This window comes from Magnolia sinica, chromosome 5, assembly GCF_029962835.1.
Source record: "Magnolia sinica isolate HGM2019 chromosome 5, MsV1, whole genome shotgun sequence".
NCBI lineage: Eukaryota > Viridiplantae > Streptophyta > Magnoliopsida > Magnoliales > Magnoliaceae > Magnolia > Magnolia sinica.
Window position 1 is genome coordinate 100,649,046 of NC_080577.1, and position 19,629 is coordinate 100,668,674.

General features: G+C 40.0%; 1 protein-coding gene across 8 annotated transcripts in view; it reads right to left on the minus strand.

Moving 5' to 3' along the window:
- Positions 1 to 467: 467 nt before the first annotated feature.
- LOC131246440 (phosphatidylinositol/phosphatidylcholine transfer protein SFH9) overlaps positions 468 to 19,629 on the minus strand; it is a 54,190-nt gene continuing 35,028 nt past the window's right edge. Inside the window, exons 4-15 of one of the 8 annotated variants that reach the window (XR_009171376.1) lie at positions 15,360 to 15,626; positions 15,185 to 15,262; positions 14,983 to 15,084; positions 14,838 to 14,887; positions 14,627 to 14,726; positions 14,413 to 14,508; positions 13,221 to 13,331; positions 8,617 to 8,713; positions 1,477 to 1,874; positions 1,307 to 1,381; positions 803 to 930; positions 533 to 661 (exon numbers count right to left, since the gene is read on the minus strand). Coding sequence is in view for 4 of the 8 variants with exons in the window: in XM_058246573.1 (XP_058102556.1) it covers positions 608 to 667; positions 1,307 to 1,381; positions 1,477 to 1,874; positions 8,617 to 8,713; positions 13,221 to 13,331; positions 14,413 to 14,508; positions 14,627 to 14,726; positions 14,838 to 14,887; positions 14,983 to 15,084; positions 15,185 to 15,262; positions 15,360 to 15,626 (1,434 nt within the window). In the remaining 4 variants the exon portion in view is untranslated. Of the gene's footprint in view, positions 676 to 802; positions 1,209 to 1,306; positions 1,382 to 1,476; positions 1,875 to 8,616; positions 8,714 to 13,220; positions 13,332 to 14,412; positions 14,509 to 14,626; positions 14,727 to 14,837; positions 14,888 to 14,982; positions 15,085 to 15,184; positions 15,263 to 15,359; positions 15,627 to 19,629 lie in introns of those variants that run through there. The other 7 variants (XR_009171377.1, XR_009171375.1, XM_058246573.1 and 4 more) reach the window with 7 other exon arrangements.

The window sequence follows — 19,629 nt, forward strand, 5'->3', positions numbered from 1 at the left end:
TAGTATTTGTAATCCTGTAGCCAACAAGCTTACGAACCTCATTTTTGGGTCAGAGTATCTACATAGTAGGCTGACGGAAGGCTTGGTATCATGCACATTTGCACACAAGTACCTTTGTTTAGTAGGCACAAAAGACTACAACCTCTTGGAAAGCAGAAAGTTTGCCCAGATCAATGGCCAATAATTGTGAACTATGCAATAATGTGTAAATGAAATCCGGTATTCGTATATAGTACATACACAAGGAACTTGATGTAGGCCCCAATCAAACAACAGCGGGCATTATTGCTTTCATTTGAAGGGAACTATATTTACCATTCTACTTCTCTCTTTATCATGTGTTAGACGCCATAAGAAGAGGACACACTTGGAAACCTGCACCAAAAATGACCAACTGAGAATGAGTACAAATTGTGGGAGAAGCTTCTACCAAAGAGTAAAGAACAGAACCAGTGAGATTATAGACCTCGGTTTATTTTCAGCCAAAAAAAAAAAAAAATCACTCTTGGAATCTTCAATAATGTAAGTTCCGGCATTGCCACATCCGTCAAAAGATGTCTCTAGTTGAAGCATGCAATGGATTTTCTTCTTCCTCCAGTCAATATGATCAACGTCTCATTGAAAAAGACTTGCAATCTTTTAAGCAGCAAGATTTTGATCTCTGCACCTAACAAACTTCAGTATTAGTGTATGAGTGAAAGCCCCACACATTATCAATAGCATACTCATGATTAACTGAAGTGACCAGATTACTTGAGTTCATATAACAAATGTTGTTTAAATAACGAGATGACTCAGTCACCTAGATGATGACTGTTTCAGATGTTGTGGCTCATTGTTGGTTTCTCCAACTCACCAATCTGGTGAAGTTATCTTAAGAAAGCAATAGTACACCATGATTTTTCGATATCCACCAGCCATTTGTCCAGACTAATATATAAAAGGGAAAATGATGTGCTGGAAATACAAGAGTTATTAAGGCTGTGTTTGGATTCTCAATTTAATTAAGTTTCAATAACTCAAGTTCAATGAAGTGGAACTCATCGAACTGGAGGTAGCCCTTGTTCAATCATAACATGGAGCCGCCTGCAAAATAGAAATCACAACAATTTCGAAGCCAACTTGAAATGAATGGAATGGGAGAGGGGTTAGTTGTGATCATGTGATAGCCCCAGCTCCATTTTCATCAGTCCCTTGTCCCTCCATATCTGATTTAAGTAATGCAGTTCAGATCAACTGTCTTAGACATTGGGTGTTATAAAATTATCGGGCTAGATCCAGCATTTCTTCAAAGAGAAGAACTTACACGTAAAGTGGTTTCCTTGAACGTCTCCACTGACTCGGCAAGTTCCACTTGTTTTGATGCCGCTGCATGCAATGCCTACAAAAACCACCGAGTTGTAAAAGTCCACTTCTAACACCAAGGTATCCGATTACAGAGAGAATATGCTGAGAACTAAGGAAAATAAAGCTTACTTTCTTCGTCTTCTGTAGATCATATTCTATGGATTTGATACGGTCCATTGACTCCAGAAGCATGTTGTCTTTCTCTGGAGGAAGTCTCGCAGGTTTTCTAGTCAGCTCACTTACCAATGCTTCTAATCTCTGCAGCCTCTCCAAGCATGGAAGGATAGAGTCCTCTCCCACAACCAGGGGAGCAGGTTGGTGCTCGGAACTTGCAGTGTTTGGATATGGATTACATCGGTTTTCCAACCGCTCATTCGCACGAGGGACAGAAACCAATCTCCCAAAGCCGTCAAGTACAAGATGCAAAAGTGCTAATAGTTTCACTAAAAACTGAGCAACTAGTCTTGTTATATATGCAAGAAAGCTTTGTGATGGAATTCTCCAGATAGAATTATTGATTGAACCACCTGATGCAATGTCATGACTCTCAGCCAAATGCAGTGAAAATTATTTCCTTTCCAGGATAGCAACCTATCAGAACCTGAGATTTGTTTTGGTAACTATAGTACAATCTGCTTGTTACTGTAGCAAGGTACTACAACAGTACAATTGCGCTACAGCATTTCACTGTAGCAGGCCACTGTAAATGTACCGTAGTACGTGGTAAAGAATCAAAAGAGGAGAAGAATAGGAAAACACTAATTGAGTTGAACGCCCCCCTCTCTCCCTTTCTATAACTAAACAAATCCAGTATGACAATTATATCCTTTAAGCAACAAAATAAAAAAATACCCAACTTATCCTAATCAACATAAACAAAAGATAATAAGAGAATAAGAGCTAAGTGGGTCTAGGTGGGCCATATCCACTTTCATGAACACTCCCCCTCTAGTTGGAGCATAGATGTTGCTGATGCTAACCTTGGAGAATGCGTGTGTTGATTAAGTATGACCAATAGCCTTGGTGAACATATCAACAGGTTGATCCTAAGGCTAGATATATGGCGTAGAGATTTCACTGCTCAAGACCTTGTCACATATGAAATGACAGTCGATGTCAATATGTTTAGTTCTCTCATGATAGACTGGATTGCTTGCAATATGGGATGTTGCCTTCTTATCACAAAACAACTACACAAGTACATTCACCGCAAACCCCATCTCCTGGAACAATTTCTTGATCCACATTAACTCACACATAGCATGGGGCATTGCTCTATATTCTTCTTCCACACTTGATCGGGCCACAACATTGCATTTTTACTCTTATACATAACAAAATTCCCCCCTACAAATATGCAATACCCGGTAGTACACCGCCTATCTGCTAAAGAACCTGCTTAGTCTGCATCATAGTATCCTATGACCTGAAGATGAATGTTCCATTTGTACAATATTCCCTAACCTGATGCTTTTTTAAGATACTGCAAAATGCGAATATATGCATCCATGTGAGATACCTTCAGGGAGCTCACAAACTAGCTCATCACACTCACAACATAAGAAATGCATGGCCGAGTAATGGTTAAATATATGAGTTTACCCACTAGTCTTATATACTTCCCTCGGTCTTTAAATACAACTCCTTGATCACCAACAAGTTTGTGATTTGAATCATTTGATGTATTAACCGGGTTAGTACCAAGAAAGCTCGTCTTCATGAACAAATTCAAAACATATTTCCATTAAGACAAAGTAATTCCTTCTTTTGATCTAGCCACTTCTATATCAACAAAATATCAAAGATTACCTAGATTTTTTTGTAAGAAAATGCCTCCAAAGATATTTCTTAAGCTCCTTAATCCCCTTATTGTCACTCCCTATAATGATAATATCATCAACATATATTACTAACACAGACCTAATGTGTCTTTCCATACAAAGACATAATGATAATCATAGCTTCCAACAAAGTCATAGTTTAGAAAGAAAAAATTACTGATAAGCTCACGTGGTGACTACTTCAACCCATAAACCGCCTTCTTCAATTTACATACTCTACCTCACTCCGCCTGAGCAACAAACCCAAGCAGTTGCTCCACATAGACATCCTCTGTGAGATCACCATGAAGAAAGGCATTTTTGACATCTAATTAGAAAACGGGCTAGTCATGGTTAATTGTCATGGAAAGAATTGTGGAAATATATGAAATCAGCTTTAGTCTTCCTGTCAGACACTTTGGCATTTTTTATGAGAAGAAACTCAAACTGGAATTTCCCCACATCTTCAGGATCAAGTTTCTTGACGTCCTCTTTTCTTGGGGTGCTTTTAGGCGGGAGAGGCTTCAAGATCATGTTTTTGCCTTCATACATAAATGAACACATATTCGAGCGGATGAATAGTATTGCGTCCTTGTCATACAACCAAGGCCTACCCTGGATGTAGCTTATATCCATAGGCAAAATATCACACCACAACATATCTGTATAGGAACCAAACTGGATGGGAATGGGACAACGCTGAGAAACTGGAATCGAAGACGCATCAACCCATGAGTCTCGATAGGGTTAAGGGAGAGGAACAACTAGCAAACCTAAGCGATCCATGGTGCTAGTAGACACCACACTAATGCAACTGCCACTATCAATGATTACCTTGCAGTTTTTGCCACCACACCTAGCATGGGTGTGAAAAATTAAATTCTTGCGCCAAATGTCGTTTTCTACAATCTAGACCAAGGTGCGTCTAACAACTGCAAGTGGCGCGGTCATAGGCTATTAAACTTACTCGTTGCTAGGATTTGCATCAAGTTCGTAGACCTCTTCTTCTTCAAATTCACCCTACTCATTCTCATCCATCTTGCCAATTACAAGTGCCTTGCCTCGCTCTCTAATGAAGCACTGTTGAGCGAAGTGGCTATACCCGTGGCACTTGTAGCATCGCGTGGACTCATCGGGCCACACACTAGTATTGGCCAACCATTTACCTTTAATATCCCTAAGGTTGGATTGAGAACCAGTAAGGGGCTTGGATTGACTCTCAAAGTTAGATTTAGCTCCCTGTGGAGTAATCTTAACATTTGAATCCCAATAGTCAAATCGTCTCCCAAATTGCAGCTTGAGGTAATGCTCGAGGTCTTGCGCCACTTGGTACATTTGTTCTAGGGTGCCAATGTCACGAGAGAGGACTTCTCACTAAATGTCGATTCAAAGGCCCGTTTTAAGATGGGAGAGTATAATCATTGGGTTATCCTCAATATCATATTGCATCATGTATTCCTCGAACTTAACAATGTAATCCGACATGGGCATTGTTCCCTAGCGAAAGGACTGCCACTGGTCCAAGAGCTTTTGACAGTATGAGAGAGGGGATACTTTTCCTTCAAATTTTCTTTCAACTCTACCGAGCGCATGACCAATGCATCTACATACATCTCAATCTTACGCTTCGTTTCGGTCCAAAATAATTTGACCTGGCCCACGAACTTTATCTTAACAAACCTCACATGACGAGCATCGGACATCATACCACTCAAAATAGTGGTCCATGTCTGCCATCCAATCAAGGAATGCTTTGAGATCCAAGCGACCATCAAAACTAGGGGCCTCCACTTTCACACTCTTTATGACATGTGCATCTGGGTCATGGCAGTCATATCACTCCGCTAGATGTGGTTGCACATGAGCTCTACCATAGCCAACACCTTGGCCATGACCGCGTCTTCGTCCTTCAACTTGATCCACGGCTTGTGATTGGAAATATTCCCTAGTGTCGGAGTTCGCCTAAAGGGAGGCTTCAAGCTGGTTGACACGCGCGTTGGTTGCGGTCAATTGAGTAGCAATGATCCTATTGCAAGCCTCAATGGCCATCAAACGGTTGTTGATAGCGTTGAGGACCTCAGCAATATGCTCTAGATTAATGGTGGGAAGTAGACCAAAACCACATTAAGAATGAGTGGGCATACACAAGGTAAACTCTAAAGGAGAAACCTAGATCCTAGGGTGATGTTATGACAAAGACAATGACTAACCTGGACACCAAATTGGACACATTGAAGACACTATCCTGAAAATTCAGCAAGTTGTCAATCTGAAAATACTATAAAATTTCAGCGATAGGACAATCAGAGTTTACCGATCTGAAAATTCAGCAATAGTATAATCTGAAAACACTAACTGAAAATTCAGCAATATGATCTTAAGCCCTATATGCAATGGATGTGCTAACAACCCTATATGTAAAGTTCCAACCTATATGCAACACAAATAAATATGCTAAATCTATGGCTCTGATACCAAATTTGATGCTGGACACATGATCTAATGCTAGCATGCAAAATGGAGACAAAAGATGTTAATCCACCATGTAATTAAGAGTAAACAATAAAAAATAAAATCTGATTTAACCTAAATCACATGCCCGCATGCTAAGAAATCATATAAATCAATTAAAACTAGGCCCGATGGAAGGATAGAACTTCAAATTTAGCATAGGCATGTTCCACACTCAAGGAGCTAACTTGTAGGTTCTGGGATTAGTGTTAGGAAGGGGAAAATCTAAAATTTGAAAATTTAGGGTTCATGGGAATTAGGAATTTTGGAATTAGGTTTTTTAGAAATTGGGAAGAATAGGAAATTGGAGATCTAGGGTTTAGGATAGGGTTAGGGATAGAGAATCAAGGGTTTTTTTATGGGGGAAGCAAGGGGAAATCAAGGGAGTGAAAGGTTGTCCATACGGTTAGCCTAGGGGCTCGCAGTGTGGTCGTACGGTCACACGTGTGGGTCATTGGCTAGGGTTTTAGGGTCTTTAATGAATGGGTTCGGTTGGGGCTGAAGTTGGATGATGAAAAGTTGAAGAAGAAGATTTGGATGCTTTTTTATGGGTAGGGAAGAAAGACGAAGTTTTTGAGAAAATACTTCTTTTTAGATAGAAAGAAAGATGATATATGAAAGCCTCACACCTCCGTTGAATAGGAATAGAATCACACCACACCTAATCTCCAAATCAAATGAAGAAACCTTCAAATTGCATGAAGAAATAAGAGGAACTTTTAAATTTCATGAAACGATAGCGTAGAGAGGTTGATATATGGGGTATATCTAAACAAGCTAAAGATACGGATAATATAGGGGATAGAACAATGGCCATAAGTTTTTTGTGTGTGTGTGTGTGTGTGTGTGTGGGGGGGGGGGGGTGGGGGGGGGTGTATATCTAAGGGTAACTCTCGACCACAGCTACAAGAGCATGGTGGGAAACGATAATGCCATTTAAGTATATTTACTACTTCAAGTAGTCAAATAATATGGCTTGCAATAGAGTAACTACATTCCCCATTTGAACTAAGACATGCTTATGATGAGTTGACTAGCAAATGGTGGGCGATGTTCTCATGCTGCAGTTACTAGCCATCCATGAGCTCACCCAGACTGTACCCTCTTCACTAGCCAGAGGAATTGGAACATGGTTGCTCATCCATGCAAACAAGAGGAAGAGACTGGGTAATAAAAAGCTGCAAAAACTCGTATATTGCCATTACAATATGAAGTTAAAAGAGAGACAATTATAGATGGAGCACGACAAAGAGCCACATCATGACCCGACAGACCTACTGTTGATAAGTGCACAAGCACATCTTGCTCATGATGTTGAGGGTCCACTTCATGAGCGAGTCAAGTCAGTTGATTTAAATGATGCTAAAGAAAGGTTCTGCTCTAATGGTAACCAAGGGAGCAACGTCTCTGGGTATTGACGTTGACTAAGTCATGAGCGAGTAGAGGACTCATGCCGACTTCTTCAACACGTTAATGAGGAGCCCAATACATCCTGATGAGGGTCACAAGGTATCAACCCAACATACTCCATGACGTAGGGCCATCCTAAGTGATGATAGCGAGGAGACTTTATCCCCATCAAGCGGTGGTGGCAAGGTTGGTGCATGATGTATATGAGAAATTTCCTGAGTGTCCGAGGAAAGCACACTTTGCAAATGAAGTAAAATGCTGTGTACTTGCATTCTATTTTATCAGGTTCCATGATTATGAAGTAGGATACAAATGATTGATTAATTGTACGATTTATGTTGAACAAGTCAAATTGTGATGTTCCAAAATGAGATGGCTTATTTAGGAAGTGTTTTCAATTAGATTAAGGATGGCATGATGCCATGGGAGTTGTTTGCATGTAGATAATTTTCATCCTTTTCAATTATCTAGCAGGCATGTAGCATTTCAATGGAACTAATGGACGGTCATGATCAATTTATAGGCGAGTAGTAGCCTTTTTACAAGAGTGACTGCCCAACCCTACAGTGCTTAGCGATCTACATACTTGCTCATATGGTATCATCATCATGTGTATACAAAATTGGATTACGTTCTAACTCATTCACACAAATAAGCAAAATGAGCTAGGGTAGAAGAGGCTCTAGAACATAGTGTTCTACCACTACAAAATGAAGTAACTACAAAATGAAGTTGTGGGAGGCAGCCACAGGCAAACAATAAGGGAGTTGTAGAGGACCCGTTCGACTTGAGAATCGACCACCACACGTCTTGATGGTGAGGAGCAAGATGACCCACTTTACGAGTGGGTAAAGTTGATTGACCTAGACGACCTTGATGGAAGGCCTAATCTCAAGATAGCTAGTAAGATGGCATCATAGGATGTCGATGTAGACATCACTCTAGAGAGACATATCCCGGCGAGAGTGATTTTTTTGACCAGTTAACAAGGGGAGGCAGCTAGGGCATAAATGTGTACAACTTTCTTCTACGGCGGCCGCCTCATATGTGTTAAATTTTTTATATATCATTTCCACTCCCCATCAACATGAATTACTTCAATCTTCTATAAACCATTCCTAAAGCTAAGGAAATATTAGTGCTCCTCACCTATAAACCTTTATTGATGGCCCTATAAAAGGAACAAGAAGGAAATTACCAAAGATGTCACTCAAGATTAGCAGTTTAGCACACAACATTCCGATTAGAAGTTTGGCTTGGCCCTAAAAGTTCAACCAAGAGTATGTCAACAACTAGAATATCATTGTATCTGTACATCAAAAGGTATATATAAAATCTAAGAATTAATTATTATGATACACGTAATGAATCTAAAGACATAGTGCTTTTAAACTAGATGAGAGAATTCTCCTTCATACATAGGTAACTATTAAGATTGGACCACTATTGCACTGTTATAACTTGAGATCATCAGCTCTATGAAAAAAAATTCAACTTGCGAATTATGCAGCAAAAAAATAGAGAATACCTGTCAATCCTCTACCCCTTAAATCAACATCTTCCATTCGATTCACACCATAAGTTTTAACCAAGCTACCGCAAGGCACAGGATCATCACGCGTAACCTGGAAAAAGGTAGGCATGCAAAACAATATGATATTCACAACTGAATGATATTTTGCACATTGATATCCTACCAAAATTCAAGAATTGGTTTCTTCATACACACACAGAGACATGCGCGCGCGCGCGCGCGCACACACTTGCGCGAACCAGGGAATGTTAAATCCAAAAGTTAGCATTAAACAGGTAAATGGTTTAAACCTTATGGTGAAGTTTAAAGAACAAAAATCTTTTAAAAAATTTAAAAAATGGAGTATGAACCATAGTTTTCAGGAATCATTTGTTTTAGGCATTGAACCATGAACTATAGTTCTTTGAAGTTGGCATAGCTCATCCAACTTAATCTATAGAGAAGGCTTTATTGCTTAATAAGCAATCATTTTCTTTTCTTCTTCTTCTTCTTCTTCTTCTTTTTTTTGTGTGTGTGTGTGTGTGTGTGGCTAGGTAATCTTAGATGGAATGGTAGAACTCAGAAGGAGATGAACATGTTTAAGAACTGGATATACATGCAAAAATGGTCTAACTGAAGCTACGACCCTTGATAGAGTGGAATGGTGGAATAGGATGAATGTAGCCAACCCCAATTAATTGGTATAAGCATTAGACAATGAGAAGGAAAAACATGCAAAAATCAAGTAAAATTCTCCAAGTCTGAGAGATGAAAAGCTTTGAAATAAGACTACCAACACCCATAAAGCCAGAAAATTGAACCAAGTTCATCTTATGTGATTAATTGACAATAGAGAGCACCAAGCATGAAGTCTGTGACATCCTACAATTTTTTAGTTATAACATTTGTACCACATTTACAATAAAGAACTGATTCACTCATGTCATTTTAGCATCCTAATAAACTACTCGGAGAATAATCAAACCAATAGAAATACTTAAGTTAAACAGACAAGTGTTTTATTGCTTTTATAGAGAGATCAAGAATCTAGATGTGACTTTTAGTTCTAGAGAAAGCAGATGATAGAGTACCTAGGGAGGTTATGTGTTGGGTGATGAGGTGGAAACAGGCTCTGGTGAGATGTATCAACATCATTAAAGACATATATGAGAGTGCTGTTAAAAGAATGAGAATGGCTTCTGGTAAGATTGATTGGCTCCCAGTATCTTCCTCAATGCTCAACATTGAGTCAATTGCCTTTTTCCACTTGTTATAGATGAACTATGAGTCCATGATGAGGTCCCATCATGTAATCACCTTGAATTTGACTATGCATGCATACTTTCACATGTGTGCATTTACGTACTGTTGCAGGACAACTAAACACTCGCTCTAAAAACTTGAACTGATAGAGCATGGTGAATCAATCCATTTATCTCATAGCCCAGGCCCCACATCTCATGGGTTAGGACCTTGTCCAAACCCCCCTTGTGGGCCCCACTTCACATGGGTTCCGCTTCACACGAGTCACCTGCCTCACACGGATGGGGCCCGCCTCACACGGGCTGCCCACCTCGAGTACACCCCTGCATCCCACACGCCACCCCACTCGAGCTCGGTGTGAAAATGTCACTGCATTAATCACCCCCGGTGAAGAGTCTCGTACACGAGACCTCCCGCTCTGATACTACTTTATTGCAAGACAACTAACCACTTGCTCTAAAAGGTCGAACTAATAGAGCATGGAAAATTAATCCATTTATCTCATAGCCCAAGCCCCACATCCTATGGGTTAGGACCTCGGCCGAACCCCCTCGTAGGCCCCACTTCACATGGGTTCCGCTTCACACGAGCCCCCCACCCTGAGTGTGCCCCTGCATCCCACGGGGCACCCTATTCAAGCCCAGTATGAAAATGCCCCTGCATTACCCACATATGTGCATCCACCCACACACACCTACCCTCATCCAGTGTTCGAAATATTGATATCATGTTACATATTGCATCCTTAGGATACAAATATGTATCGGTTATTGCGCGAGATATATTATTTGTCTCAAGTAATTTATCGCCCTTTTTGGGAAACACAGGGAAACATTCGAAAAATGGTTGAATTTTTAATAAAACTTTAGGGATTGTTAAAAAAGATCTTAATACACACTTTTAAATCATAAAATCTTTTTTTTTTAAAGTGCACATAATAAGTTTTCTTTGTATAGGGTCCTAAGTTATGTGATGGCTGACTGAACTAATGCAACTATATTCAAATTGACATAACATTTAGAGTGTATGTAATGATCATTTCATCAAACACTCCTAAATAGTTCGAAATTAGTCCCAATTGACAACTGGTTGAAGGGAAATATCAGGGACAAAAAAAAAAACATAATATTTTTATATTTTTATTAATTTTTAATTAAAAAATTATTTTTATTTTCTGAAAATTGACAAGGACTTAACAAATTATTAGATCAGCCCTCATGCTTAATATCATGTTTGGAGTGCAACATTACAAACAATTTGGGAGGAAATTTCGAATTTTTCCCAAATTGGACCACCTACACTCAAATTTCGAAATTAGGGTGTATGAGATGATCATTTCATCAAATACTCCTAAATACTTCGAAATTCGTCTCATTTGACAGCTAGTTTAAGGAAAATTTTGAAGAAAAAACATGGAGAGCATGAAGAACCAATGGATATCGAAATCAAAGCTCCAACTACATGATTTTTCATGCAAAACATGAAGAACCAATGGATTTGTAACCATTTGCACTAATTTAGCACAATTTCAACCAAAAAAAAAAAAAATGATCACAAATTGAAAATGCTCACCAAATCGAACATGTGGGATATATCGGCAGTACCTGTGCGTTTCGTATCATACATGCAGGATACAAGAAATCGCGGGAGATATCGGCTGATATCATCGATATTTAAAATATTGCTCTCACCCATGTGCCACACACACACACACACACACTCATTACACAATACTACTCACACTCTAAACTTACATACACCTTTATTAACCATTGACCATTGACTTTGACCATGGGACCCGCATGCCACATATACCTTTACATCACCCCCTTTTACACCTCACCCCTTGACCTTGACCTTGACATTGACCATGCAAGGCCGACACCCCTCACACCCTCAACCACTCCTATCTACCCCATGGCCCCCCTCTCCTCTTCCATGCTATCTCCTCTCCACTCCCATCCCTCTCCCATGCTCTCTCCATCCCTCCCCTCTCTTACCTCATCACACCTTACCTCTCATCCCTCCCCTCTCTCTTACCTCACACCTTACCTCCAATCCCTCTCTCCATATAAGCAAGGCCAACTCCCCCATTGCTAGCCCTTCCCACACCCAAGCTTGGAAAAGAGAGAAAAAGAGAAAGGAGGAGGAGGATAGAGAGAGAGAGAGAGAGAGGAGCCACGCTTCAAGCCACCCAAACCATTCATCAAAGGGACACTCCCTGCACAAGAGGAAATAAGTGAGTACATCTCACTCACTCTTCCCCATTTTTTTCTCCTCCTTGCATGATCCAAGGAAAGAGGTGGTGTGATCTAGAAGTCCAATAATGATATAGGCAACACCATGTTAGTAAGGAATTGATAGACTCACAACTCCATTACTGCAAAAGACAAAAAAAGAGGCGGTGTGATCTACAGTGCCATTCGGTACAAGTAGTGTTGATCCATCCCGTAGGCCTTCAACATCAATTACTGCTAAAAAGGAAGACATGTTATAAAGGCGGATCGATCCTGCTACTAGCTATCAAGTTGATGGCAAGTTCCTTCCAACAGGGGAAAAATGCAAGCGCATTAGCGCAAGAAGCATGGAATGAAGATGTGGACCCAAAAATCCCAATTTGATGATCCTAAAACCCATCTAGGGTCCCATGTGTTGAGCTGTACTTAGAGATTTTGAAAGATGGGGTATCCTTTGTGTGAGTCTAGCTTAATTCTCTGAGATCTTTATTTAGTAAAGATTTTAAAGGATCTTTAAATGGATGTTAAATCATTATTGGCTTTCTATTTTGAGTGATTTGTCTTAGAATATCTTTAATAGGATATATTAATATATTGGGGGATCTTTAATAAGATATATTAATATCTTGGGAGATCTTAATAGGATAAGTTGGAGATAAGAATAAGAGAATAAAGGGAATGGAGAAATTTAGGTCCACACGTGTAGTATTTTTCTTAATTTAGAATAACCGAGTCTTTATGTGTGTGTGAGTGCGCGTTATAGCAGTGAAGATTGGAACAAAAAAGGGTGTTCTAGGAGAGTATTCTCTTGCAGAGGGAGAAAACCCTATAAAATCAACCCTTTGAATCATGAAGTGCGCAAAAGTTGTTCTCTTCTTATTTTCTTTCCCATACAACCTACATTATAATAATAGGAGAAACATGATTTGTGAAGCTAATCTATACAGATGGGGGCAAGGCTATGATGATGATGAACCTCCCATTTGAAGTGTACGTATTTGCAGTAACAAAATCATTTTAGAATAGATTTAAAAACTAGATACAATGGACCACCACAATATATGAAATACGGCAAATGACATTTTTCACATGTAGTAAAATGAAAGATGTGAAACTTACTTTCTGAAGTGAATTCATCTGGGTGAAACCACACGTCCTTGACCCACTAGGAGAGCTAACCCCCACAACATCCGATTTTGACTTAATTATAGACATTTTGCTTGCTACACCCTGCAATATTAAATAAATTATAGATCAAAACCCCACATATAGCCAATGTTTGAAATATCGATATCGTGTTATATGTCGCATCCTTGGGATACAGATACATATCGGTTATCACATGGGATATATCAAATGTATCAGATACCTTATCGCGCTTTTTGAGAAACATGGGGAAACATGGGGAAAATGGTTGAATTTTTCAATGAAACTTCAAGGATTGTTAGAGAAGACATTAATATACACTTTCAAATAATAACATCTTAAAAAAGAAGTGCACATAATAGGTTTCCTTTGTATAAGGTCATAAGCTATGCGTTGTCTAACTAAACTAATGCAACTATATTCCAATTGAATGCATAACATTTAGAGTGTATGTGATGATCATTTTATCAAACAATCCTAAATACTTTGAAATTAGTCTCAATTAAAAGCTGGTTGAACGGAAATTTCAAAAATATATATATTTTTAAATAATTTTTTATTAATTTTTAATTTAAAAGTGAGTTCATTTTTTTCAAAAATTGACGAGGACTTGACGAATCAGTAGATCAGCCCTCATACATGCTTGATTTCATGTTTGGAGTGCAAGATTGCAAGTAATTTGGGAGAAATTGGAGAAATTTTGAATTTTCTCCAATTTTCCCAAAATCTGACCACCTACACTCAAATTTCAAAATTAGAATGTATGTGATGATCATTTCATCAAATACTCCTTATCTTAAATATTTCAAAATTAGTCTCAATTGACAACTGGTTGAAGGAAAATTTCGAAAAAACAAAAAAGTGGAGAACATGAAGAACCAATGGATTTCGAAATCAAAGCTCCAACTCCATGATCTTTCATGTAAAACATGAAGAACCAATGGATTTATAATCATTTGACACTTATTTAACATAATTTCAAAAAGGGGGGGGGGGAGGGGAGGGATATATCGGCACTACATGTGCATTCCATATCACACGGGTAGGATACAAGATATATCGTGGGATATATCAGCCGATATCATCGATATTTAAAATATTGCATATAGCTATAGGTTCACTAACAGCTCACGACAAAACTCCTAGCTTATGATCTGCACGTCACCTTGGAGATATGTAACTTAACTTGGAAATGCCTTTTTCCTTCTCCATCTACACAAGTAATTTTCCTTGAACACATTGATTGTCCAGTGTGTACAAGCTGCAAATGAAGGTCGATCTATCAGATGTAAATGTTCTCAGACAAAAAACCTGGGAAGGTTACAAGCATTTGTTTAAAGATCATCCGCACCCATTAAAAAAAAAAAAAGGAATCATACCTTCATTATTTCTGGATCATTCCATGGTCCCTTATTAGATCTAAGACACCCTCCCTCATCTGAGCAAGTGCAAGAGCCACCTAGAAAATCAGGCAGTTGGCTGTTGAAAAAGAGAAAAGAACAAAATTAATCCTAGCACCAGAAATTGACAACATCTCCATAGTGACAGAATTAAAGGCAATGCAACAATATACAAAAATGAAGCCTGGACCTAGAATCTACAATTTCGAGCAGCTTATTCTGGTATTTGTTTCCTAAAACCTGTAAATTCAAAAAATCAATGGAAAAGTGTTTTTGGTCAGTTACATAAAATTTGCAAAAACCAAAGGGATAAAAGTACCACAAATTCCTTTTACATGTATCTTTGCTGTAGTTCTCGGATCAAGAAAACCTTTTACAGTGTTCCATATCAATTTGAAACTGTTACCAGCATTAACAATCAACATCTGATGTAATGTCTGCATGAAATAAGAAGGTATCAGTAACAGACAAGGGTGATTTTTTTCCTTTTCTTTGGAAGTTTACTTAATGTTGCTCAAGGGTTTATGGGTCAAATACCTCAGGGTAGTTGTTACTATCAATTTTGTGGATGCGAATTAGAAGATCATGTGCAACCTTGCCAAAACTCATCAAACTCTGCATGATCAGCCAAAATCATGAGAAGCAGAAGAAAGTTGTGCAACATTGAAATAGTGGTTCTTAATTGAAGTAAGATGGAACTGTAGCACCATACCACACCATGCACATCCAATATAGTTGTAGAGGAATCAATGTGCTTCTTAGCTGCAATGGAACATGCTGGAAACTTCTCACCAAATGCCTTCTCAAATTCCTGGATATGATATTTCAAATATCGATCTGTTGTAGTAATATTCAATAGCTTATGTGGTTCAGCTTTTCCAAGTCTCTCAATATAAACAGGTCTTCCCCCTTTGTCCACTCCATGATAACCATGTGGATAATAATGCAGAACTTCTTCCAATTCATCAAACATGAAGTCCTAAACACAGTTCAGTTTTGTTACGGCATCTGTTACAATGTGCAGAACACTATGAATGATGAATAGAGTACTCAAAAGAGCAATACAGGACAGTTTCTCATGACTGTGTCCTGAAATCTAATTTATCTTTATGATTTTTGCTTCAAAACTAGGGTGAAATATATTCAGCATTTCATGACAGAGCTTTGCTAAGTGCAAGTGCATTTACAAGGAATAATATCTACACGCCACCACAAGTGCCAGTGTGGCCAATGGGTGCAAAGGTGGGCCTGACTATACGGATGGTCTCACCCAACAATAAATCTGATCCACTCTGCAGGCAGGTCATAATGTTAGAAACAGTTAGATGGGGAATAAATCTTCAATCAAGTTTTTTGAGCTGTAGAGTTTTTTTTTTTTTCTAAACTCTGGCGAACCTGACAAGTGGACCGACCTAATTCTTGAGTGAGAACATCTATATAGTGGTAAGTGGTAACCCTTTGATGAATGGATTCACTCACACCAATGCATCACGCTAGCACATGTGGCGTGTACATGAGCTAATTTGTACATGCGTGGGCTTAGCAAAGCTCTCAATGATAAATCTCAGAGTAACCTTCATTATTAGGAACATTTTGAGCTTCTAGTGTTTTATTTGATATGTGTCTATAATGCAGGTATAAAGAGTACCAAAAAATTGATACAATAAATAGAAACTGGAAAAAGTCAAACTCATAGCTATTCAAAGACACCTCTGCACCATGCAGGCACTAAACTAGGAAGCATGATTAAATTCCTAATTGTCCCATTAAGTGTTTAGTCAAGACCATTACATGATTGTCACCTTTTTCTATGAGCTGTAAGGGCATAATTGGGCAGCAAATGGGTCAAGCCTGGTTCAAGAAAAAACAAATGTTTTAATAGAGCTTTTGTTTGATTTCAGAATAGTCCTAGCAGATCGGACCCAGCCAATCAGTTCAAATTCTGGACCTAAGCCAACCCGGGCCCAGCCTGTTTACAACCATAGGGGCACAATCGAAGAATAGCATAAACACTCTAAAAACAGCTTTGCTAAGCCCGGACACATGTACGATGCAGCTTATGTACATGCCACACATGACAGTGGCAAATTGGTATCAGATCCAATTCATTCACTAGAGTGATACCACTATGTAGATGCTCTTGCCCAATAATCAGGTCAGTCCATTATCAGGTGGGCTACAGTTTATGAAACAAATATACACTAAAAAGACTTGGCTAAAGTTTCTTTTGCCTGTTCAACTACTTCTAAAATCATGGCCAACATGCTGAATGGACCAGATTTTATTTTTTTTTCATGAGAGAATCTACACAGTTAAACCTGCCTGATGGACGGCTTGGATATTGCACCCGTACACCATGCTGGGATACGTGCATGAGCTGCCTTGGACTCCAGGGTGGGCTTAGTAAGCTCCATTGAAAGTACATGTTGTGAGATTACAAATTCACTTCTTCTGAGTTGTGTTTTATGGTATTGGCTTGAGAGTTTTTTCCCACATCAGGTTTTTTTCAGGAATGTTGGCTGTCACTCCTATCAATATAAAGGGGCTCAAGTCAGGGAAGCCATTATGAGAGTAAACAATATAGCAGTAGCTCTAATCGAGTAAGAGTACCCTGTCCCTATAATATAAATTTCTTTTATTTTTTTATTTTTTGTTTGTTTAACATGGTATCCAAGCAGGATAGACCTTGTTGATTTGCCTACCAGTGTTGCTATTGGTGTTGTTGAAATTGGGGGTGAGGGCTTTGATGAGCTCTTGGTGATGCTTGAGAACACAACAAATACGGTGTTTTTTGCAACGGTTGCCTCTTAGTCATTCTCGCTTTTGCCTTCAACTTTGTTACAACCTCCGCCCTCATCCCAATCAACCGTCAAGCAACTCCCACTAGTTAGAAGCCCATTGTGTTGTTAACATGGCTGTCGTTGTTGTTGAACCCTGTCTTCATGGTGGATTGCTATCCAAGTGGGAGCTATTGTCCACCACCAACTTGACACCATTTTCCTCATTGCTTCACTGTGCCTTGGCCATCACCATTCCATTCTATGGTGTTTTTTTTTTTTTTTTTTTGGTGTGTGTTTGTGTGTTGGGGAGGGTACAGCTGTTGCTTGAATCCATTTGGTGCGAGACAACTTTCACTTGCAACTGCATGGGCCAATCAAGCTCCACCAAGTATTGCCCGTTCACGCTAGAAATGGCTATGAATAGTCAAAGAATGTCGAAAAATCAGAACTTTTGCTCTCCCCAACTTGCCAAAAAAAGTAAGTTCTGAGGTCATTTCGCGAGTTCCGAGTTCAAGTCGAGGAACACAGTGACTGAGTCCACACACAAAGTAGTGTGATCGGGGCACGGAGCGACTGGATAATCAGTGCATGGACTTAGGTGGTCGGCACACCCCCCTATGAGGCTGGCATACTCACTTGGCGGTTGGTGCATAGTGCCCTGCTCTTTGCTGCCAACACTAGACATACCAGGGTCCAGCAAACCTGCTTCACAGCTTCTTGCGCGCACCCTAAGCATTTAGCTCTGGTCCCTTAGGAACCGGCACTCCCCACATTTCAAGGGGAGATGCTGCCTCATTGCCTTCATTGCCAACATACCAAGGCTCTAAACAAAACCAACAGAGACTAAGCCACAAAATAAACTAAGTACTTTGACTACAAAGCACTTCAAAGAGACTAAGTGGTGGAGTCAGTGCACACTACTATCCACACACCACGGGGTTGGCACACTCTGCCACATAGTCAGCGCATGCCCCATGGGGTTTGCGCACACAACATGGAGGGTGGCACATGCAGCTATGGCCTAGTGCACTCCCCTATGAGGATCGACGCACACCACTACCTGTGCTACCCTATGCACTGTTGTTGACACACAAAAATTGCCTCTTGCCATGCACGTCTAGCATCACTACAGGCTTGCGATAGTGACGTCCCGACGGCACCCCAACAACGTCCTAATGGAGCACCGGTACTATCCTAACAGCACCCCAGTAGGGCCTTGGCGGCACCACGACGACATTCTGGCAATGCCCCAACAACATCCCGATGAGCGCTCAGCCACGCCGACGCTCGACAAACGCTCAGTCGCTAACCCACAGCAACTCCACGTTGCCAGCACACAAAGTCAGCTGCTTCCACTTCTATAAAAAGCCCTTGAGGATCTTCATTTGATTGGTTGATAAAGCCTCTCTGAGGACCTTCAACTGTCTCTCTCTCCCTCTCCACGCCTGCTTGTAAATAGGTAAGGAGAGATGCCCGCCCAATCATATAGGCTAGTGGGTTAGGGCAACAGCCTCGAGTGTCACCAGGACGGCACCCGCCGCCCATCTCCCAATGGAGCACAAATCCAGGCTCGCCTATCCGAGCAAGCATCGTCAATGTTGCTCTCGCCTGCACTCTTGTGTTATCCAGTACAAGACCCAATGTTGGTTGAACTACATGCATAAACAGTGCCACGCACTAACCTCGTTATCATATTTCATAAACACAACCTTGTGCTACCCACACAAACACAACTACAAGCTACTCGCCTATACGGACAACTACATGCTCCCTACCAGCCTAAAGACGGCCTTGAGCTCCCTGTCTCGCACACAGCACAGTACTAGCTGCATATCTCGTACCTAGCATAGCCCAAACTACCTATCTCATACTCGAACAGTGTCACACACCGATCCTCTTCACTCTCATCTTCATATTACCCTATGCCAATCTAAGTTCAACAATGCATTTGACACCTGGAACTAGCTGGTCATAAGGGGAAGCCATAGGAGTGCACCCTACTACTCACTTGGATGATAGTCCGACTCTCATATGCTCTCGGGAGACCCAGTGTTCACCATCTAGGCATGCCCCGACTAGTAATTTGGACACTGAATACAAAGGATCATATGCATTGCATGCATTACTTTGCTCTCTTTTATACCCAGACAAACAATACTTGTACTCTTGGATTACATTATTTCAATGAAAGCTCTTAATTGT